At 47.2% G+C, this 24,423-nt stretch overlaps 1 protein-coding gene across 2 annotated transcripts in view; it reads right to left on the bottom strand.

Annotated features, from left to right (window-relative positions):
• Positions 1 to 24,423, bottom strand: part of NPAT (nuclear protein, coactivator of histone transcription) — a 310,955-nt gene that overhangs the window by 216,216 nt on the left and 70,316 nt on the right. For both annotated transcript variants that reach the window (XM_069202322.1, XM_069202323.1), the window contains exons 6-7: positions 6,915 to 7,124; positions 5,636 to 5,717 (exon numbers count right to left, since the gene is read on the bottom strand). In XM_069202322.1, coding sequence (XP_069058423.1) covers positions 5,636 to 5,717; positions 6,915 to 7,124 — 292 coding nt within the window. The remainder of the gene's footprint in view (positions 1 to 5,635; positions 5,718 to 6,914; positions 7,125 to 24,423) is intronic.

The raw sequence follows: 24,423 nt of genomic DNA, 5'->3' as shown, positions 1-24,423 counted from the left end.
ATTGAACTAGACATCACAGGGGTATATCTGCTCATGCAGATATGCCCTCAGATAAAATATAATGCACCCTGCCTTAGGGCTTTAAGTGACTTACGTATATTATATGCAGTAACTCCGGCATGGCACACAAGTGAGCCATGTCTTGTTTTCACACATGGTTTGCATCATGTCATGCAGCCTGCAATGGCTGCAGGGTCCCTTAGGATGGCATAAAACATACTGCAGACTTTAGGGACTCTCTTTAGTACCCATGCCTTAGGCACCAGGGTACCATTTACTAGGGACTTACAGGAGTACTAAAGTATATGCCAATTGTACACAATCAGTTTAGTTTAGCTTGTTATAGGGAAAAAAGCACTGGCAACCTGGTTGGCAGGAAGCCAGTGCACCTTCAGTCGAAAAACCTAATTGGCAAAAAGTGGGGGTGACCATGTCAAGGCACTTTCCTACTCTAGGGAACTGCTCTTTCAACTATTAAAGGAGCTTGGATGCGATCTTAAAGTGTCTGGCCGACCTGCAACACAAATTCCATGCCCTCCAGAGAGATGTGGACGACATTGGAGAGAAGGTGTCCCAAACCGAAACTTCCATCAAAAAACTCAAGGGAGAGGGCAAATCCACCCAACAACCGGCTCTCCCATTTCCAATAGAAAGGCGAGGATGTGGGGGAACAGGTCACGTCACAATAACATCCATATCAGGTGGGGTCCCAACCATTGTTCCTGACAATGAGGTCTCCAAATACCTCTCGGACCTTGTCAACACTGTCTTGGAACACTCAGAGGGGCAGCACAACCCCATGTACAGAGCTCACACAGTGGTCCCCATCTTTCGGAGAGGCAAGCACACATCGGACGTTCTGGTCTGCCTCCACCACTTCACAGACAAGGAACTGATCATGTCCAAGGCACAACAGGGGTGTTCTGGAACAACTCTGCAGCTCTACTGATGGCACAGCTGTCTAGTGACTGAAACTTGGGGATGGGGGTGCCTGAAATCTGACTCTTGGTTGATGCAGCCACTCAACCCCACCATCCTGTCTCTCTCTTGACAAGGACACAGTCTGCTAGATCTTCTCTGGACTAAACTTTGAAAATGTGTTGCTTTGTTTCTCTTTGTTCTGTTGTTTACATGCATGTTTGTAGTTATTGGTTGGTGTCTCGGATGGAGGGATACACCAAAGTCTCCAGCCATCCCATCCACTCTTTAGTCCGCCATGGCCCCCCACAGCACAATGTCCTTGCACCCCTGCGTGCGTGCCCCCCCCCACCCAAACCCCCTTCCCCAACCCCCTTCTTTCAGGTCATCACATACACCAAAGGCCTTAATAACTCTTCTGAACAACTTGTCCATTTGCCTGCTCCAAGAAATTCATCATCTACCCATTGATACCCGTAGACTCTACTCGCATGTTTCTGCTCTAGTACGATGCCTCCTCCAAGATCAAATAAGAAGGAGTGGTGATTCTCATCTCCCAACCCCTACGCTTCACAGAGCACGATCACAAATCTGACAAAGAGGGTAGTTGGGTAGCACTCAACAGTACCAGAGACGGGCAGCCCCTGTATATTCCCCTAATAACAGCCAGGAGGCCTTCCTCCAATCCATGCTGCGAACTAGGAGAGGTAGGGGGAGGGGGTTCACAATTAAGTGCCAGGAAGTGTTTGGGATGCTCTGAAAGCAGTGACCTGGGGGGGCCTTCATCCAAGAGGTCTCCCGATTCAAACGCTCGTGAGACTATACTAGGGCCAGCTTGGCCACAGATATGCCTGACCTTGAAAAACAGCATAAGCACACCCACGAACAAGCTTTGGAGAAAGGACTTGATGATCCGGGGCTAATGTTGCACCCTAGAGCTGGAAAAGACTAATTACATTATCACAAGACTGTGGGCTCGGTATCATGGGGTGTCCTTCTTGGTCCATAAACTGCAGGAACACCAAAACCAAACCACTCTTGGGAAGGTTCTGGGACAGTGATGACACGGTGTACACAACCTTCCCTGACAAGCTCCAGGCCTTTTACTCCTTCTACCACTCGCTGCACACGGCTTCCCAGGCACCCCGGAATCTCTATCATGCCTACCTCAACTCTGTCTTTCTCCCTCGTCTTTTGGCTCCTGCTTTGGCATCTTTGGACCACCCCATATCCTCCCAGGAGATCCTTAACTCCATCAGCCATTTTAAGTCAAGTGTTTTCTGTTAAGTAATTGTGGTCTTGCCAATCTCCTGTTTTCTGTGATCAGTGGTCCTCTAGACAGTACGGAAGAGATCCTAAGAATAGTCTTGCATTTGGGACAGTGAATATGCATGACTCCATGGATCCTAGGAGATATGACAAACGGATAGCTTGATCATCTGGATCAGATCTGCACATATCTTTTGTATAGCTGATGCTCTCTCCCCCAAAGGATACACTCTTTCTTTTTGGATAGCTATTTTTGCATCTACAAAAGTTAGACAATGTACTCACAATGTAATCCACTTGTTGAAACTTATTTGGAGACCTAGTCTGATCAGCAATTTCGTTACAGAGTTGCAGTCTTGTTTAATTTTGACTAAAAACCTTGTTTTTTCAGCCAACGATTGAGATACTGGTATACAAATATTCCTTGTTTTCTCAAGTGAGCTGCAATCCCTGCCCGTTCTGAGATGGTTTGACAAGCTGATTTTAGAACAAAGGGGAGTAGAGCATACTGGTTTCCAACCAAGAACCTGAGAAATTTCCTGTGAGGACGGGAAACTGGATTGTGGAAATATGTGGCACATATTTCGTGCTCATCACGGTCATTCCCTCCTCTCCCTCCCCCCAAGCAGCGTACAAATCTTTATAAAAAAACATCCTCATATAGTCAATGGGGTATTAGTAACCTGAACCCCTCGTCTCTAATCTCAGCAATTTCTCCATTAACTGCTTTTTGCCTAGTCAGTAATGCCAACAATCGACCCACCCCCTCACTGTATTCTTTTCTATACGCCATGAATTTTTCAGCGGCCTTCCCTGCCAAGACATTATTAATAGCAGATTTGACTACCACTAGTCTGTGCTGTATTACTTGCAATTCAGCCCCCTCAAGAGTGGTTACAATCAATTGGGCCTCTAAATCACATACTTATCTTTCTGGAACAGAGACTGAGTCTTTTGTCAGCTTAGAGTCTTAGACTAAAACTGAGAATCTATCCCCTTATACCAACCTTCAATGCGTCCCAGAATATACCAACTGGAGAACTGCTTCTATGTCTGTACATGAAGTCAGGGATCCATTTATACATATGGGAATAAGATAATAGCCCACTTTCAAATGACCAGGTCTGCTCCGATCTTCCACCACCCAAGAGAGGAATATCAACCAAGGGATTGGGGTTCGACATGACACATGGATATTTCTCAATTTGTATCCCAGTAACCAGGCTAAGAGACGTGAAAATAAATAATCCAATCTAATATGCTTACTGTGTGGGGCAAAAATAAAGGTATATCCAGGGTCTGGAGCCTTAATCTTCTGCCAGATGTCCACCAAACCCAGGTTGCTCTTTAAATATTGGAGCACGCAAGTGACCCTAGACTGTCAACCAGGATAATGGCCTTCTATCAGATCACCTGGCCCACTACTCAAATTTATATTTAGATCCCCACCACAGTATGATTAGTGTTGGCCATGAAGCAAGCTCAGTATTAAAAAAAAAAAAATAATAAATAATTTAGGCCCATAACCAGAACAGAGCAAGGCTATTACACTAACAAATTTACATTCAGCTATAAAACTCACCTCTCATATTTGTCAGAAATGCTATATTTACGACTGCAGACAATTCTACATGCCAGAATCCACCCTGTGTAATTGTGACATGTGTAGTGTACCCCAACAATGTGAAGCCCGGAGACTCCTGAAGGTTTTTCCTTTGCACTCTCAGCATTGGTTTCTTTGATGTAGATAAAGCGTGCTCGCAGTATTTTCAGCCCCCTATGACACTCCTTTTCACTTTATCACTCAGACCATGAATGTTAATAGTGAATATGCATAATTTTGTTACTCGTGACATTAAAAATTCCATATTCCAATCCCAACTTATTATGCAATCCATCGCCATCAACCATAAAACTGTGATTAGACTGAAGCCTAAAAATCTGCAGGGTTATGAGAAAATATGTGTCATTCTCTCCTCTTCTGCTTCCCCCCACCCCAACCAACACACACACACACACGCCCTTGCTACCACCCCCTAAAATGCCCCTCCACAGCCCTCCCCCACTCTCTTTACCTCCTGCCTCCTCTTCTACTTTTGGAAGCAATCAGACCTCCGCTGGTGTGAGTGATGGCTCCTATGCTCACCCTCCTTCCCAGCTTGTGTGTTCATTTAATTTGATACCACTCTGTACCTGTGAAAACTAGTGAAAACTAATAAAACAGTTGCTGATTCAACTGCATAAGTATACTAATCAAATACAAATTCATATGCATCTTCATAGATATAACTAATCTCAAAAGAAGAAGAGAGAAGATTAAATAAAAGCGCACAAAATAGAAGACACCAAATCAAGAGGGGCATTACGCAAACAATTGCAAGCCAAACAATGTGCACTTCTGGCTGGACCACTCATGCTGAGCCTACAAGTTCATCTAGGTACTCCTTAGCGGCCATTTCTTAGGTAAATAACCAAGTCTTTTTTCCCCTTGTGGTTGACTGTCTTTATCGATGTACTCTCTGAGGCTCCTGGTCCCAATTCCAGTATACTAGCTCAGGAAAGGCTCACTTGAAAAGCTTAACCACAGAGGTTCTAATATCACTGCCTTCAAGCCCCTCCTTGAGGCCCAAAATCTACAAGCTGTTTCACTGCTGCCTGTTCTCGAAGTTCTCAAGTTTTCATCGTGTATCGAAGATTCTTGGTTTTTAACTTGACTTTTCAGCCTGTGACGTCTGTCTCCAGTACTCAAGCATGATTTTCAACCATAGTAATCCTTTCTCTAATTTCCATACAGGCCTTGGTGATATTTCTGAATGCTCCCTGCAATTCCCTTGGTCTCATCCTTGTCTTGCGGCAAGTCTCTTCCTGGTGTTCCTTAATGAAGCAATACATAAGCCCCAATGTCAGCTTCCTCAGTGAGGCCATCAGATTTATGGAGGGTGGAAAGTCCTGCTGTCGGTTAGGTGGATCCTCATACACCTGCTGAGTAGTCCCATTTCAGCCCAGGGACTATGACAACCTACAAGCTTAGATGCAGCTCCTCCGAGCCTCCCCCCGACCACCGCAGCATCCTTAATCATACCTCATCTCCACTGCCTGCGTTAACACTGCCCACCTGAGTTTTTAATCACGATCTTGAGCATGACCCACTTGAGAAGCCTGCACTCTGACCCTAATAATGTGAACTCCTCTCCCCGCAACCAACACACAACCCACACACACGACCACCCAATCCCATCTCCACCCCTGCACAACACAACTCTCTGCCTTACCTCCTTGTGTGTTTGGTGATGAGAATACATGTACAAAATTAAAGGGACAGCAGGCTTTCTGTGCTAATGTTCCTTTATCAAAGGAACTGCTCATAAAAATCCATAAACAAAAAAATATTTCCAGCAAAACAGGACTTGGAGGCACAAGCTACTGACAGACTTAACTGGTTACTTACCTTTTTCGTCTTCCAGGGGACATCAGGTGTGCGTGCCTTCCGTCCTTTTGACACACAACTGCAGTGGATGTTGATTTCCCACCTTAAAATTAACAAGAAAATACTCAAATGCATAGCTTACTTTAACAAGGTACATAAAATGTATGCAACAGTGACATTCAGCTCATTAAACTGCTGGATAACCTGTTGACCACTAAAGTGCTGAGGCTTTGATTTATCAGCAGACAGAAAGAACAGCATGAGTAGGCTTTGAATGTATACACATTACAATTAGTGAGAAATACTAGGCGGCGTCTACATGGTAAGGAGAAGTAAGCCTTCAAACAAAATGTACAAATAGGACAGTTTATCCACTTTTCAACTTCCATCGAAGTGAGTAATATATATGTAAATGGGCAAAAAGGAGTAAATCGTAAATGCTGCCATGTAGAATTTCTTTTTAACTTGAAAATGTTTTGGATTGCTTCAGCTACTTTTTTCCCCAAATAGGTTTACTAATTTTTGTAATAAAGGAAACCAATGAACACAGAATCCAGAGTGAGCATTACATAGTTTGTGAAATAATGACATAATCCACATTAAAAAAAGACATGCAACTCTACCTAAATTAACATTTATGAAAAACAAGAAAAAGAGGAAACAGGAGAAAACTAAACATACTTGAAACTCCAATCTACATGACAATACCAAATGGTAGTACAGTCGAAATAACTAAATGGATATAGAACATTTACCTACAGACTGATCAATCAAGTGACGGTTCAAACTGTAATTCTCTGCACTGCAGGTTACCGGGGAATCACCAACCTTCCACATCCAGGAACTGAGAGGGTGGAAGGAGAGGGGAAAATAAGGAACAGAAGGGGAAAGAGGGAGTAGATTTGGGGGGGAGGGGCGGTCATAGAAAGGCTACGATCTAAGGAGGAGGCCCAGGAGCAGATCATCAGTTAGGGTAGCAGGTTTTTAGGAGATGCTAAAGCCCCAACAGTAATGACTGACTGACTGACAGTGCACCAGGTTCTGTTTGACTCATCTGATGCAATCTTACTCCCCCTAGTAGGTTATAAGTAATAAGGAAGATCACACAATTGGCAAATAAATTGCTATGAAAAACAGGCAATATCCTAAAATCTAAAAACAAAAATCAATGCTATAAAAAACTTTAAAGTTCTACCTGTCTGGGTGCACAGTAGGAAATAAAAAAAGTCACAGACAAAGTTAATCTTTCCAATGATTGTTAGAGTTGAAAATATTATACCAGTCATACCAAATAACATACCATGATCTGAAGCCATCTTGTTTTCCAAAGTGCCAGATGACCCTGCAAACAAAGGATTTGATTTTGCTTGCAGAGCACAGCGGACAATAAGTGGTTTTGCCACTGAAGGATTAGAAGCACTTGGTCCTAACTGTTGAGATGAACTTGAAGCAGTGAGAGACTCCAACATTCTCTGTCGTCTCATATCTGCTATACCACATCTTGTTCTGGCTACAGGATAAACAAAAATACTGATTACAAACGTACAGACACACCTCAGAGTATAAATGTGAAAAGAGTGGTATGGAGTAGTCTGAAGATCAAGTTTATGCTTTAACATGGGTGTGACCAACAATATTTATTTAACAGATATAAATTAAATCATAACCAACATGCAGATTATGGCAGTGTTCCTAAGGCAATGTCTTCAGAAAAAGCTCAAACCTGAGTGCAAGTTCTCACATTAATGGACCGGCTTAGTTATCAATAGCCCTAGCCCAAGTCAGATACATAGGATCTACCTCTTGCAGCCTGACTATTCTGGCATAAGCCACAGATACAAAAGATAATAGCAAGAACACATATCATCCAAATATGGTATCTAAAGCATAGGTTAAACAGAGACCCCCAAATGTTATTAAATGTTGTAACGTGCAATAAGTTTAACTTTCAACCAGCCAGTGGAAAACAAGGAACCAACGCGAGTCTCTGGCAATCCACGTAGGCCTCTCACCCACCAACAAATGAGCAATTCCTGAAAGCAGGAACCATTAATATCCTGAAAAACTACTTCTAGTATACGTTTTCCTTTTTGCAATACAAACCCATTAAATACTTTGCCTCTGGGAAGAGCTAAGATGTGCACAGCAGCATGCTTAACCACTTTTTAGATAAAGATGAGGTGCTAGTGCTGAGGACAGAGGAGGGCTGTGGAAGACTAGAGAGCTGGGGATAAAATTAGGCCTCCACCTAGCTGTTGACAAGATAGCCCTGACTGAGGGACTCCAGCAACAACAGCGTGCATCAGAGAGCTGTGGCAGCAGAAACACCAGAACTGTGTGTAATAGGTTTCAGAGACCAGGGCGGGCCCTGCCACAGGATGCATGTGGCTCTGTGTAGCTTCAGTTGGCATTCCCCCACTGAATGCAGGAGGCATCTGCAACAGCAAGAACGTTTGATGATGAAGAGAAGGAGCAGAAGCAATAAAGGGAGCAGAAGCTCAACACGTGGTGGGCATCTGAGGACAGAACCTGAGAAATGACGAATAGGACTAGCAGTGAAGATGCAAATCTACAATGATTAAATATGGCACCCTCCTAAACTCCAAGTACCTTCAAAATCGGGTAAAACCCGGTGAGACACAGGACAACTATGACTGATACAGATGCGAGCAGGCTCATCGTTTCACCATGTGGACACTGGAGATACTCAAAAAAGAACCCAGGTGACTGCTGGCCTCGATAAATAGCACAGTGACTGAGTGCTTTCCTGGTAGCGAAAGTAATGCTCAAGTTTGATACATTCCTATAGAAGTCTGAACAGGCCAGAATGCTTGTGGACTCAAGAACCACCACTGAATACCAGTACTAAACAGGGATGTGGGTCTGGCTAGTCCCTGAAATGCAGAATGTTACTGACAGGAGGCTTGAGGGGGATGGCTATTCACAACAACCAAGCCAGTCTTGCTGTGAACAAACAGAATAACACAGAGAAGGATTTAGCCCCATCCCTCTTCAAGCAGCGAAAAATAGGTGCCAATTAAAAGACTAGGCATGCTAAGAGACAACCTAGCAAGTGCAGAGAGATTTTGTAGCAAACACAGACAACTCTGCATTAGAACCTGCCAAGAGGTAGAAACAAACAAGAAGAGAGATTTATCATGTAAAACTATGCTGGTAAAGACCCCTTTACAGAAACAAGAGCAAGCTCAAAGAGCAAGGTAGTTAATGGCCCTAGAATGATCCCTCTCTACCCCAGTGAACAAACAGGACCCCATAATGAGGTGATTTCTACAGGACCTATTTCAGGGTCTCCAAAATGACTACAGCATCATCAAGTTAGAATACTGACAGGAGGGCCAGGACATTGAGACTTAAGGTAAATCATGGGGTAGCAAGGTAGAAGACCTAGGAATCTGCTCTAGACAAAATAATTTAGCATCAGTGGAGTGCCTCATGGGGCATTAGACAGCAACAATGAGTTATGTGCAGAAGCTGATGGGTTACATTGCTGAGGAACGGATTCTTTGGAGACTATTAAGCTCAACTCAAACAATTAGAGCACTGGTCATATTACAGTGAGAAATGCCACACTAGACATCCTAAGGACCCACAGTTAACAGGTTGAAAGAAAAGTTTATGGCAGTGGCTAGGAAAAAAGAAGACATTGTATCTAATCATCACAGAACACAGTTAAATTAGGATCTATTGGATGTGATGTTGCAGAAGCAAAGCTCCTTCTGACTTTCCAACTTTTCAAGGACAAAATTATTTTATATAAATGGGTCATCTATTCCAGTTATTTGGCTAGGCCTTAAATTCACAGCAGGACAAATGAAAGAAAGAGTGTGTCCATCAGGAAATATGACAACCATGAGACCAGAATATGGCCAAGGAGCACGGGGGTTGAATACTTAGCTGCACCTGCAGTAAGACTTGCCAAAATCAAAACCGAGGATATGGCGCCTCTTAAAGAAGTAGTGACTGAAGTTAAGCCTCCCTTAGTATGTTTCTATTTCTGTGCACTGTAACTGAGGAATACTGAAGATAGCTGGTGACAAGACACTGGGGGGATTAGAGTTTACCTAAAGAGGATAAGGGAGTGGAAACAATGTTGTAAGGGAAAGGAGGGAAACTGGTCTGACCATACCTCCCAGCACTGAGGAGAAAAGACAAATTAACTGTCTATGGTTGCCAATGTTTGGTTGCTTAATAGGGTGTGGTTAGGCATATGGAGGAGGATTTAGCACTAATTCATTAGTACCAACGAAGTGGAATCCTTGCACATTGGAGTGACACTCAGGGAGAATCTCAGACATTTAGGTCTAAAACAGCTTTTCCCAAACTGAGCTGCAATACAATAGTGAATAACAAGCTGATTTTTGGTGGGTTGGGGGGAGTCCGAGCTATATATGAAGTCTTTAAATTCTGTATTTATCTTGTCACATGCCCCAGTGCTTCAAAGACAAAGGTCAAATGTCAGGCTATGTCTACGGACACACTTATTCTTTTAACATGGGGATTGGTGTTCACTTTTCTTTCCCTTAATGCAAAGTGAAAGGAGTTTTAAAGTGAAATATGTGACAATCTTCCTGGAATACAGGGATTATGAAAGGAAAGGCTGTAGGATGTTGTTTGTTCACAATACACAAACTGTAAATGCCTGCTGTAAATTAACTGTTTGCTTTCAGCAGTTAAGAAAGTTGTTTTTGAGGCGTGGCTTTGGGCGTCAAGATGGCGGTCGCACTCTAAGCGTGCGCCGGACCCCTCTGTCATCCACCGCTGCAAGCCCAGTTTCTTCCAGCATTCCTCTCTGCCCTAACACGATAGCAACCCCGCCTAAAGGCCAAGAGATGTGTCGAGGGGGATGAAAGATCCGCAGGGGGGATCGCTGAGACCAGCCGGGAGTCCGGGCCCACGAGGAACTGCTGACCTGGTGGTTGCCAGTGCGGCCTTGAGGAGGAGACCCGACCCTCTGAGAGGCGGCAGAGGTTTGCAATGAAGCCGCGACACTCCGACCGCCGGTCTGACCCAGCAGCTGACGATCGGATACCTGCTGCTTGAGGTAGGGGGTGAGGCAGAAGATCCGAGCGAGGTGTGAGGAGGGCCGGGAGGCGAGCGGTGGAGCGGGAGCAACGGGGTACCGTAGCACCCTGCCCTGTGCCCGGGCTGGACGGACACACATGAAGGGGAGAAAATAGCACCAGGCAGGCACAAGAAGATGCGACGGCCAAGTTGGGCCAGGGAAGAAGATCGGCTGGACTGCTCTGGAGCCCGAGATGGGCGGGCAAGAGCTGAGGTGCGGCGCAGACAGACTGGGACAGAGGCGCAGCGCAAACTGACTGGGACAGAGGCACGGCACGAATGGACGTGTGGGGCCCGGGTGGCAGGAAAGGAGCTTGAACGGCCCAGACGCCCACACCGTGGAATTCAAGCGCAGACAAGAGCAAAGAGGTAGAGGTTGGAGAAGGGGCCGCAGTATGGAGACTGCAATAGAAAATCGGGCCCCCAGGAGCCTGACACAGTCTCAAGGCAAGCAAGGAACCTTTGAGTGGGGCTGCGGTGGGGCCGAAACGCCAGAAGTGGAGGTGGCCAGCTCAATAAGAGTTGTGGTGGGGAGAGGAGTGCCAAGTGAAGAGATTGATGAAGAGTACTGGTCAGGCAGGAGTGGGGCGCAGACGCGGTGTGTGACGCGCTACACTCCCAAGATCTGTAGAGGCTTCCCCTTGCCTGCCACCCCTTTTCCCTCCCTCTGATTCCTGATGACTATACGGTCCCTCATGACAGGGCCCTAGAATGCCTCCCCGGCGGCGACCGACAATCACCCAAGCCTTTGCTGTGATAGCCCTGCGGTGTGTGACCCGGAAAGGGTGCGTAGAGGGACACAGCGCCCAAGACCTGCAAGCGTACCATGGGGAAAGACAAAACTAACAGACAGCCACCAGCGTCCCAGCAGCTCATTGACCAGTTCACCACACAGACAGCCCCCCAAGGGATGGGAGGTATCTCACCAGAGACCCCTGTTGTAGAACGGGTGGACACGATCCTGCTGGCCATTCAATCCTCGCAATTAGCCGTTGAAACAAAAATTGGTGAAGTGAGGGAAGATGTGGGCCTACTGTGACAAGAACTGCGGACAGCGGTGGGCCGCATCATAGAAGTACAAGACTAACTCTCCCTAGCAGAGGACGAAATCACAGACCTTAAAACCAAAGTCGCCCAACTACTGACCCGTACTAATGAGCTTCAGCATAGAGCTGAGGATGTCGAAAAAAGCTCAAGACCCAACAACTTGCGCTTCATTGGCTTTGCGGAAGGAGTGGAAAAAACCCAGGTGGTGGAGTTTCTGGAGCACTGGATTAGATACTGGGTGCCGGAGCAACAGCTGTCCCCTTGGTTTGCCATCGAGCACGTCCATACGGCGCTAGCACCCAGATCCCCTCCGGGAGGGACCAGACGACCAATGATTGCTAGATTTCTCAATTTTATGGACCGCAACACTATCCTCAGGGAAGCAAGAACGCACCCGGATCTCCGCTGGGACAATCACAAAATTCTCATCTTCCCAGACTACACACAAGAAGTGCAAGATAAGTGTTGCTCCTATGAGGGAGTCAAGCTAAAAATAAGAGCAATGCAGCTGGTGGACATGCTGCATTTCCCTGTGTGCATTAAAGTCCTCATGGATGGGAAATCCTTCTGTTTTGACTCGCCGGAAACTGCTTGGGACTGGCACACTGAGGAGCACTGTGTCACCTGCAAGGGCCCCTCCCACAGAGAGGCGAACTCCCCAGGACCTATCCTCATCGACTTGCCGGGGTTGTAGGGCAGATGCAGATGCACTTGGTCCCACCACAGGACGCAGAGTGGGCTGACCTGATCGCCCGAGGAGAAGGAATCAACAAATCCAACAGATACGAAGGGACTGACCACATCAGGCAGCCGGAAAGAGGTCTATGCCAAACCACGAGAATGATCGTCTTAGCCAAACTCCCTCCCTATCATGAGGCACAAGGACAAACTGATCCCATGCAACTATAACAGAGGTGAGAGGGAGATCTCCTGACCGAAAATGGATGCGGGAGAGGGGGCAGCAACATTGCAAAATTCCGACTATATGGAGTGGTCCACCACTCCACACTCATAACAGACATCTTGCTCTTGAGGTTTTGGTTGTGTTTAGGGGCGACAGATGCTTCAGGGATGGAAGTATAGGGTGGGGAGCACTTGGGGAGATGGGATGAAGGAACAGTGGAACACTCTACTGTCATATTATGGCTGAGTTTTGTTTGTACTAACGTTTATCTTTCAGATGGTCACATCGCGCCCCTAGTGCCACGTTGAGCATGCATCCCTCCAGAAGGGACCCAATGTATGCAGCCTTCTCCCTGGAAGGAGACCATCATAGACAAAGAGCTTTACGCAAGACAGCACCGGTTCCCCGCACACACTGGAGCTTTCTAAACAGGTTCTTTCCTGGAATGTTAATGGACTCCTAGACAAAATCAAGCGTTCTGCGGCCTTCAACGCCCTCCACCGTTTTGCCCCTTCTATAGTCTTACTCCAGGAGACACATTTGCTTGGCACCAGATGCCTCATGCTCGCACGAGGCGGCTATCACAGAGTCTACCACGCGGGCTTTTCTAGAGGCTCTAGAGGGGTGGCTGTCCTACTGCACCGCTCACTACCCATAATGATCACTAAATCCAAGCTTGATCCACAAGGACGCTCAGCAGCCAACCGATTAATCTCCTGAGCGCTTGCCTTTTGTTACAGCACCCCAGGGCATCCCAGCTAGTGGAGATGCCCGCCCCTCCGGCCACTGCCCCTACTTTTGGCGGCAAGGCAGGAGAGGATAATGAGAAAAACAAGGAGGAGTCACCCACCAGTCAGGACAGCCCCTAAGGTGCCCTGAGCTGAGGTAACCCCTGCCTGTAGAAATCCTCCATCTTGGTTTTGGAGGATTCCCCCAATAGGAATAGGGATGTGCCCCCCTTCCTTGAGGGAGGAGGCACAAAGAGGGTGTAGTCACCCTCCAGGACAGTAGCCATTGCCTACTGCCCCCCAGACCTAAACACACCCCTAAACTCAGTATTTAGGGGCGACTCAGAACCCAGGAAATCAGATTCCTGCAACCAACAACAAGAAGGACTGCTGACCTGAAAGCCCAGCAGAGACGACGGAGACACCAACTGACTTGGCCCCAGCCCTACCAGCCTGTCTCCAGACTCAAAGAACCTGCACAGCAACGCATCCAACAGAGACCAGCGACCTCTGAAGCCTCAGACTGCCCTGAACCGAAGGACCAAGAAACTCCAGAGAACAGCGGCAATGTTCAAAAACAGCAACAACTTTGCAACTTTCAAAGAACTCACTCTTCCCGCCGGAAGCGTGGGACTTCACACTCTGCACCATACGCCCCCGGCTCAAGCTCCAGAGAACCAACACTGCAGGGAGGACTCCCAGGTGACTGCGACCTCATGAGTAACATGAGACGACCCCCCTGCACACCCACAGCGACGCATGCAGAGAGGATCCAGAGGCTCCCCCTGACTGCGACGCCTGGACCGAGCACTGCAACCGCAGCCCCCAGGGCCAGAAGGAACCGAACTCCAGTGCAGGAGAGACCATCAGGCGACCCTCTGCCTAGCCCAGTCGGTGGCTGGCCCAAGAAGCCCCCCTGTGCCCTGCCTGCACCACTAGAGTGACCCCCGGGTCCCTCCATTGATTTTTATTGAAAACTCGACGCCTGCTAAGCACAATGCACCTGGCCGCCCCTGTGCCGCCGAGGGTGTGTTTTGTGTGCCTACTTGTGTCCCCCCCCAAGTGCTCTACCAAATACCCCTGGTCTGCCCTCCAAAGACGCAGGTACTTACCTGTTGGCAGACTGGAACCGGAGCACCCCTGTTCTCCATAGGTACCTATGTGTTTTGGGCCCTCCTTTGACCTCTGCACCTGACCGGCCCTGTGTTGCTGGTGCGGCGACTATGCCCAGGAAACTGAACTTGTAAGTGCTTTACTTACCTCAGAAACTTAACCTTACTTACCTCTCCCAGGAACTGTTGATTTTTGCATGAAGTGTCCACTTTTAAAATAGCTTATTGCCATTCTAACTGAAACTGCGTATGCTACTGCTCCAATTCAAAGTTCCTTACTTACGTGTGCTGAGTACCTTGCATTTTATGTATCTACTTCCAATCTCGAATCTTGTGGTTCTCAATTAAATTAGGAAAATATATTTTTCTATATACAAACTATTGGCCTGGAGTAAGTCTTTGAGTGTGTGTTCCTCATGTATTGCCTGTGTGTGTACAACAAATGCTTAACACTACCCTCTGATAAACCTACTGCTCAACCACACTACCACAAAATAGAGCATTAGTATTATCTAATTTTGCCACTATCTAACCTCTAAGGGGAACTCTGTGCACACTATCTCTCACTTTGAGATAGTATATACAGAGCCAACTTCCTACAAACGGCGTAGCCCAAGCCATTGTGGCGACTGAATGCCTGGCAACTCCAGGCTGGAGATTATGTTCATGTCCTAAGAGAACAGCTCACCCAATATTTCGTGAGCAACTTAGGGTCTGTGCCGTCACCAGGCATAATTTGTGCTGCTTGTAAGGCCACTCTCAGGGGCATGCCAAACATCTCAGAGAATGAGAACACGCAAGGAACCAACAAGTGACAGGCCTTGAGGCCCAGGCTTCACGCCTTGAGCAGCAACTCTCCTCCACCACGTACGCGTCCATTACTAGACAGCTAAGCCTAATTAGAGAGGAAATCCGGCATCTCACCCTTGAAACCGCAAAGCACATGTGGCGTGCCATGATGGCCCACGTGTACGGATGGGGTGACAAAAACTGAAAACTGATACTGGTTGGCAACCTGGCCCTTGACAGGCAGGGTAGTCCCTAAAATTGTCAATGGATCAGGTGTCATCTCCAAGACACCCCAAGATATTGCGCAGAGCTTTGCCACTTACTATACAAGACTATACGAGGAACGCCCTAGACCCCAGTCGGAGAGGGAGGCCCCCTTGTTGAGAGAAGCGTCCTTCCCTAGAATCTCAGCAACGGAGAGACAAGACCTTTGTTAACCCATAGCGCTAAAAGAGGTCAAGACTGCTATTTTGGCTCTGGCATCAGGTAAGACCCCCGGGCCCTGACAGGTTTCCGGCAGAACTTTACAGCAAATGTTGCGACATCCTGGCCCCACACTGGTTGAACATGTATGAGGAAGCTGAACGGACAGGCAGTTTTCCCCCAGGCCTTGATCAGGCCACTATTGTGATGATCCCAAAGACCCACCCTCCATCTCTGCATTGCTCTGCCTACCGCCCTATCTCACTCCTCAATACCGAAATTAAGATTCTATCTACAATATTGGCCACCAGGCTAAAAAGGGTGCTGCCTTCCCTGATCCACCTGGACCAATGTAACTTTATGCCGAATCGGAGGACCAGACATTGCCTCAGACAGTTGAATGCAGCACTGGCTTACCATGGCTCCTTGACCCCTCCCCTAGCGCTCCTGCTTATAGATTTTGAAAAAGCTTTCGATACAGTAGATCGGATGTACCTCTCCCAGGTGCTTCTGAGTGCTGGGATTAGTCAACTGCTCGGAAGCAGGTGAATGGGGTTGTGTCGGACCCCTTCCCTATTCGCCAGGGAAAATGCCAGGGGAGCCCTCTATCCCTGCTTTTCTTCACACTAGCGATAGAGCTGCTTGCGTAGATTAGAAGGAAAGACCCTTTGGTTGACGGATGGTCCTGGCCCACTGGGCGTGAGAACCGTATTGCATTGTACGCTGATGACATACTCCTGTACCTGGCTAACCCAGCCAGTAGTGGACCCCGATCTCTGCAATTATTGAGGCTGTTCTGAGGCCTCTGGCCTGACACTCAACCCCAGTAAGTCCGTGCTGGTCCCATTGCATCCTGCTATGACTGGCAGAGCAGCATTCCTATTCGACGCAATAGCTTCCGGTACTTGGGAGTGAATGTGGCCCTCCTGCCCAAATTGGCCTGGTCACTCAACGACTCACCACTCACCCAGAGAATCAGGGAGGATCTCCAGAGATGGAAGACCCTGCCTCTCAATGTCCTGGGAAGGATGGCGCTGCATAAGATAATGGTTCTGCCCCCGTTCCTTTACCTTCTCCAGAATTTCCCCACCAGATACCTAAGAGATGGTTTAAAAAAATGTATGCAATGGCACGACAATTCCTATGGTACGACTCTCGCTCTAGACTTGCATTCCGCACTAGTCAGCGGGATGTGTATGAAGGGGGATTAGGAAGGTCCAACTTATATCTCTATTACTTAGCAATGCATTTACTGGTGCTTAATGACTGGCTGCGAGATGGGTGGTCGGATCCAGCGTACCATCTTGAACTCCTGACAATGGGCTTTCCGAGACGGCTTGAGATGTTATATGGTAACCCCCTCCCGCGTAAGATTCCAGAAGTGAAATGGGTGGTACTGGTGGGGTGGAGGGCAGCACAGGAGGTGACGGGATGTTGGGGAAAAAAACCAGCGGACCTCCTTATGGCAGGGAGCATGGCTTGGTGAAGTCTCCGCCTTGTAGGGATTCAAAAATGGGATAAAATAGGCATTTCACTTCTGGGAAACGTCTGGGTGGACTCCCATATGTGGTCCTTTCAGGAGCTTCAGCTACAGTACTCACTCACTAAGACCCAGTTTCATAAATACTTACAACTCAGGAAAGCATTGGGCGCGCACATCCAAGCTGGCACGGCACTCCCCGAGCTTAGCCCGGCAGAACCAACATCCCTGATGGGTGGTTTGGGCAAAGGAAGGATGTCTCAGATATACCGCACCCTGGTCACAACACAGCGGTAACGCTCGATAGACTTTGGGAGAGGGGGAGAGCTGGCTGGGCCGAATAGAGGAAGACGACTGGCGAGATGCCTTAATGGCCCCGGGGAACCTAACCACGACTACCCGCCTTCGAACGGTACAAACATATTACCTGCATACAGCATACTTCACACCTGATAAAATACACAAAGCGGGTCTCATGCAGACTGCCCCGCTGTGCAAGCCCTAATGCAGACTTCTACCACATGGTGTGGATTTACCCACACATAACCTACTGGCGAGCGGTCACAGCCACAATCTCCAGGATCCTGCAAGTGGAGATAGAAGCAGCCCTGCTACCACTCCTGTTGGGAGTCCTGGAGGGGGTGGGGAATAGCAGAGGAGCGGGGCTTCTTGGGGGTGGCTGGCCAAACGTGATATCGCAGCCATCTGGAATGCGGAGACAGCACTGGCGATTGCATGGTGGCGGCGGGGGTGGACTGGTGTGCCCAGCAGGAAAGGTTGGTATATGAAGCGAGGGTGCCCAGCCAAGTATAACAGGGTGTGGGGGAAGTGGACGGGGACATGGGAAATCCGATCAAAATGATATGACTTGTGTGTGATGAAATTTGCGCAATGTGTTCCTGAACATCACAATATGCGGAGATTGTGTACAAAAGTAAACTAACTGGGATTTGTATATCAATATGCCTATGAGGTGCAGATGTGACCTATTGCTTGTAAGTTGTTATAACAACAAATTAATACAATTGTTTCTAAAAGTAAATTTGGATTATGTTGGAAACTGAGATTTTAATAGGATCAAAACAAATCAATGCACTTTACGGGGTGATGCATAAATGATAAATATTCACAGAAACCCAATTTCCACACATTATCATGTGTGTACTACATAGTTTTAAGATTAAACCTGTACATCTGTGCACATTTGTAAATTCAAATCAAAATATGCTGTCTGTAAAAGCTTGGTATCAACCTTCTCAGCTCAATACACCCTCACTGCCGGTCTGTGGCAGGCTGGCACAGACTGGTCAGCCCTGCACTACAGGGTTGGGTAAAATACAGGGGACATCTCTAAGATTCCCTCTGGGTGTATTTTACAATAAATCCAACACTGGCATCAGTGTGGGTTTATTGTGCTGAGAAGTTCGATACCAAACTTCACAATCTTCAGTGAAGCCATCATGGAGCTGTGGAGTTCATAATGACAAACCCCCAGCCCATGTACTTATTATGGCCACACTGCACTTACAATGCTTAAGAATGGTCTTAGACACTGTAGGGGTATATTGCTCATGCAGCTATTCCCTCACCTGTGGTATAGTGCACCCTGCCTTAGGACTGTAAGGCCTGCTAGACGGATGACTTACCTAAGCCACAGGCAGTGGTTTGTGAGCATGGCACCCTTAGAGGGATGCCATGTCAACTTTACCTTTTTCTCCCTACCAACACACACAATCTGCAATGGCAGTATGTGTTTGGTGAGGGGTACTTTAGGGTGGCACAATACATGCTGCAGCCCTTAGGGACCCTCACTGGTACCACTGGTACCTTTTACAAGGGACTTAGCTGTGTGCCAGGGGTATGCCAATTGTGGAAACCCCCCAATTGTGGAAACAATGGTACCATTTATGGAAAGAACAGGTGCTGGGGCCTGGTTAGCAGGATCCCAGCACACTTAGTCAAGTTAGCATCAGATATCATGCAAAAAGTGTGTGTGGGGGGGGGGGGGGGGGGTACTGCAAACAAGGGGCCAGTCTCCTGCAATATCTGCATCAGCAGATATGACCCTGCTATGTCCTTGTTTATTCTTATACATAGTAGGTGAACAGGGAAGCCATTCTAAGTACATGTGCTGGACACTAGTCAATACGAGTTCACCAGCTACATGATGGCTTTACTGAAACTAGGGATGTTTGATACCAAACATCTCGTATTAATAAGCCCTCACTGACTCCATTGATGGATTTATTAATACTTGCACCCAGAGGGCACCTTAGAGGTGCCCCCCCCCAAAAAAAAAAAACTACCAACTGCTGGTGTGCTGACTGACTGGTTTCCACCAGTCTGCCACCAATGAATAGACACATTTCTGACCTCCTGCAAATCTGCATTCCAAGGCAGGCGAACTTCAAAGAGCCCACTGCCTTTGGTATGCAGATCTGGCTTCCCTCAGAGGTGCCCATTTGGCACCTGGACAGGAAAGAAAATTAGCTATGTAGGAGGAGTTTTGCACCTGCAGGCTGGACACATCTCTAGGGTGATGAGCCTGAAGTGAACACAACTCTAGAAATTCCGCCATCGTGTGTGTAGTGGACTTAGAAATTCTGGAAAAGGGGGATGCCCACTTCCTAAAGGAAGGGGTCATCAAGGGGGCATAGTGAACCCAGGGGTGAGTAGCCCATTAGCTACCACCCCTCACTCCCCTTAACGTCCCTAGATTGAATATTTAGCCTGCTGCATCTGACCCTTGTGGAGCAACTGATCTGTCCTGCCACTGAGCAGACCCCAAGAAACCTGGAAAGCTGCTGGTGCTTCACAAATCGCCAGAAGTAACTCCCTTGGAGCAGAGGAGCAGCTTCCCTGCATCTGAAGTAACACACAGAAGAGCAGAGAGGACACATAACCGCCAAAATCTGACACCGGACAGCACCATGGCACCGTTCCTCCTATCCCAAGCTGAAGTGGGCCACCTGTATTAGAGTGGTTCCCAGGTCCTCCAGAGACGACGCCTATCTTGAGTTCTCCCACTGCAGACTCCCTGATGGTGCTTGCAGCCTGTCTGCAAGCCCCTCTCTACCGCGACCTCCTCCTGTGACAGAGACCAGACGGTCCACTGCACCTGGCTGCCCTGGCCAGAAAAGTGGACCACTGGTGTCCCTAAGTCCTCCAGCCTTGTGAGACATGAGCCCACTAGTTGGTTTAGTCAAACTGCACCCTCAGTTCACACATGCACCCCCCCCCCCCCATTACGACTGCTCTCCCATGACAGGAAACATGATGGTCTAAGACACCTCTGCACCTGGGAGGCCCGGACCGAGAAGAAGAGGAGAACCACTGGTGTCCCTACATCCCAAGCATCGCAAGAACCGAACCCCCTTGTTTTTTCACCCAGACTTGTCCACCAGTGCACCACTGAAGCATGTTTCTGACCCTATTGATCCCTATTGACTTCCAGGGGGCCACCTGACGCTGCACTACACCACTGCACCCGGCCACCCCATCCGAAGTGACCTGTTGGGGTGGAATAGGACCCTGCCATACTCACCTCAAGTCTAGAAGATTGGTCCTGCAAGTTGCTGTGAAGTATTCGGTTGCAGTATATGTTTTCTCTCCCACAGGGAGACATTGCAGCTACAGAAAAATGTCAACTTTTGAAAACAGTAAAAATTAATAACATGAAAAGTGCAAACCTGATCTTGGTATCTAAATTTATATAGAAGTATGTGTTATTTTTATAAATTGATGTTGTATTTATTAAGTATGTGTCTCATTTACTGCTTATGTGTGTGCATTACATGCTTAGCACTATCCTTTGATATGCCTAACTGCTTGCCCACATTACCACAAAAGAGCATCTGGGGTGTAATTTGTGCCTATATAGTTCCTCTGGAGTTCGCCTGGAATCGTCACACAATGTACCTTTTTTGTCTACTATATAAAGAGCCAGCTTCCTACAATAAAGATGCTGATCAGTGGAAAAACAGACTTAAACTGTGTCCTTATGGAGAGAGAGAAGCATGAACTGAAAATGTCTGTGGATATGTAATGGTAACATTGCCAGACCCACATGGTTCCACAACAGCCCTTATAAAACTAGATGAATGTGGGCAATATCAGCTTCAAAATTAACTATTAGACCAAGTACTAAATCTTTCTGTTTCAGCCGATCAAGAGAAAGAAATGACAAAATTCTTGTTCCAAAGAGCAAGAGACCACAAAACCTATTTAGGATGCAAACTGCAGCAATTCAGGTACAAATGGTGCAGGCAAACAATATCCCCCTAATGTAGACATCTCAATGTGAATTAGAGTCTTCGCACACAGATGGAGGATAACTTGATGCAGATGAATTGTCGCACTTATAATGAAAAAAACCCTACCTGAACTATGGCTCTTGTTCCAGACCCTCTGCCTGCCGATACCTGCCTCACTGCTCCAGGAAAAAGCACACTTAGTAAATCATATAATCAGAGATGCTGGTGGTGTCTTTTCCATTAGTGACCTAACTAACAGGCTGCACAGCGTCATTATTGGGTGCAGTGAGGGGAAGGAAGAGCCTGAAAGAGTGGTGTTTTGTGAACTAACTGTTCACTGGCACTTGCACTGGGAGGCTCCTAAAGAAAGAAAGATTGCTAAGCTTATATTGCTTTCCAGCCTCAAGGTGGACCCTAGCAGTGTGAGACAAAGTGCTATCCATGCAGTGACTGATGCTCACCTCACTACTGTTCCCCCACACTCTTGGGGAACCTCTCATTTTATCCCGCAGTACGAGATGCACTGGAGATGTGGAAAGCCTGCAGATGCAGAAAAATAGGAGGGCCAGCTGTAGGTGATTCACCCTCCAGTTAGACCCCAGGCTAGCCACCCTCTAAAATATTTGAGTGCAAAAAAAACCACAAAAAAATCTGAGCTGTAATATTTACAGGATGCTATTGCATACTAACCCGGCAATGAGTTCTCCTGGGCAGAAAAGGTAAACAATGAAAATTGTTGGTACCATCACAGATGTGGAATGGTATACAATAGCTATTAGAATGCACACTACAGCTAGTTCAATAACAGCTAAAAGGAGTGTGACACTTATTATTATAAAACACAAGTGAAACTATGGGAACTGGACAGGAATGGATCAGAGAGATGTTGGAGGGGATGCAGAGAAACAGAAACACTGCTTCACCTTCTTTGGCAGTGTCCAAAACTCCAGCCATACTGAGAAAAAGTACTGGACTCTAAAGACACCCATCCTGAGATTCCAGAGATTTATAGTACAAGACATTTATCTTCACTACACATGCAGCAGTAAAGAAACAACATCCACGTTATGCAGCCAAAAAGATGATCTCTTGATATGGGGTCAAGAAGAAGCTCTTATGTTCAGAGAATGGACATACACGCTCAGGGATATACTGGGTATGGAGAATATTTCATATACCATTTTGTACAGGGTGATTTCTTAGAGTGTTACACAAAGCACATAAAACAGAGCCAGAGGCAACTACCCTACATGCAATTGACTCCTAATCCATACTTAGCATACTGATGAAAGTAAGCATGCAGGATGATCCCTTAGCTCTCTGCTCACTTTTTTCATGGATACTAAAGTTTTGGAATTTGGTTTGTTATGTGTGAAATCCTGTACATGTTTAGGTTTGCTAGCAAAACTGTCCTGGAGGCATTAAACGCGTGCCAACTTAACACTATATACTGTGTACACATGCTGTGCATGTGAGCTGCAAGTGAAAATCTATAAGTAGAGAAGAGGCCATCATGATTTTATTTTCAAATTTAAAAGAGATGTGCTTGGACTGCTCTGTTTTTAGTTACTCATACTCACTGGACAGAAAAGGGAAAATTTCCATGCACGATGTGTGTAAGCATGGAAGCTGAAGGAATAGCTACTACAAGGAAGATTACCTTGAGTGGTTCATTCTGTGAGAAGGAAGGAAGGAAACTAACAGTACGCTTCTGCACAGTTTTGAACAAAATGTATAGCTTTAGTATGCTGCATGGCAGAGGCCAAGAATAAGGTGATCCATACTTGTGCCATTGAACACAGCCTAAAAACAAGGGTATAAAAAAAAAAAAAAGTTACTTAACTACGGTACACTTTTTCTGATAGATACTCCAACTGCAGATTCCTCACCTTAGAATAGATACCCAAGCAATACCTTCCTAGAGGTGGGTCTGCGAAACTGGGTCAAACCATAAAGTCATGGAGGACCAAATAAGTGAAATGACCGTCTTGACGGCCACAACTGTTTAAGCAGTAATGCTTAATGACAAAGTGCAGTGGTGCCCACATAGCCCTTGGTCGATATTCAGGACAAGTACCCTGCATGCCTATGCAATAGTACCAGCCATGGCCCTTGTGAAATGGGCCCGCAAGCCCTTAGTAGGCGGCTTTTTGGCTAGCACATAGCATATTTTAATCAATCAAGAGATAGTTCGCTTCTTCACAGCCTTGCCCCTTTTCCCCTCAGAGAACCAGATTAAGAGCTGATTATCCACCCGATGGTCTTAAGTGTGATCGATATAGACAGAGAGCCCTCTTTGGGTCCAGACGACGGAGTCTCTCCCCTACTTCTTGGAAGATGAAGGGGAGCGAAAAAAGGTGGACACTAGAGGAAGGGTTTCACCATCTTCCTTTGGGGGTAACTAGGAACTCTGAGACAGGAACATGCCCACCATCTCCCTCCCCCCACCCACCCATCCACCCCCACATCGCCGCCCCCCCCCCCAAAGTAGTGATCATCTAGTGGGTGTAGTCACCCCAGGGGTAAGTAGGCGCCAAACCCTGCCCTGCAGCTGGAATCCCAACAATTACACTGACACCTCGTCCAAAAGTTGTGCATTTTCCCAAAGCTGTGGAGGACTGTCCAGCACTTCAACACCAGGCAGCATCTTCTTTGAGGTGGAGGAGCCATCCCCCTGCATCTGCAGGCACAGACCACATCTGCCCAGGACCCTGTGTTGTTGGGCATCGGGTCCACCAAGGGAGCAGCACGACAGAAGGAGGTTCATGAAGCTCTAGGAGTTCAGCCCAGTCTCTCTGGCGAGCTTCGAGATGGTAGACCTTCCAGGAGCCCCCCTGCATCAATATCCTGACTATCCTGGGCACTTGCACCCACCACGGCTTGTTTGTGTCCAGTACGGACACCACCGCCGCCAAAACACATCTGCACGTCGAGGAACTTCACAACAGATGGTCTCCACATGCAGAGTGGCCCTGCCGTTTTGTTTTTCCT

Source organism: Pleurodeles waltl, chromosome 8, assembly GCF_031143425.1.
Source record: "Pleurodeles waltl isolate 20211129_DDA chromosome 8, aPleWal1.hap1.20221129, whole genome shotgun sequence".
NCBI lineage: Eukaryota > Metazoa > Chordata > Amphibia > Caudata > Salamandridae > Pleurodeles > Pleurodeles waltl.
This window is presented reverse-complemented; position numbering and strand designations above follow the sequence as displayed.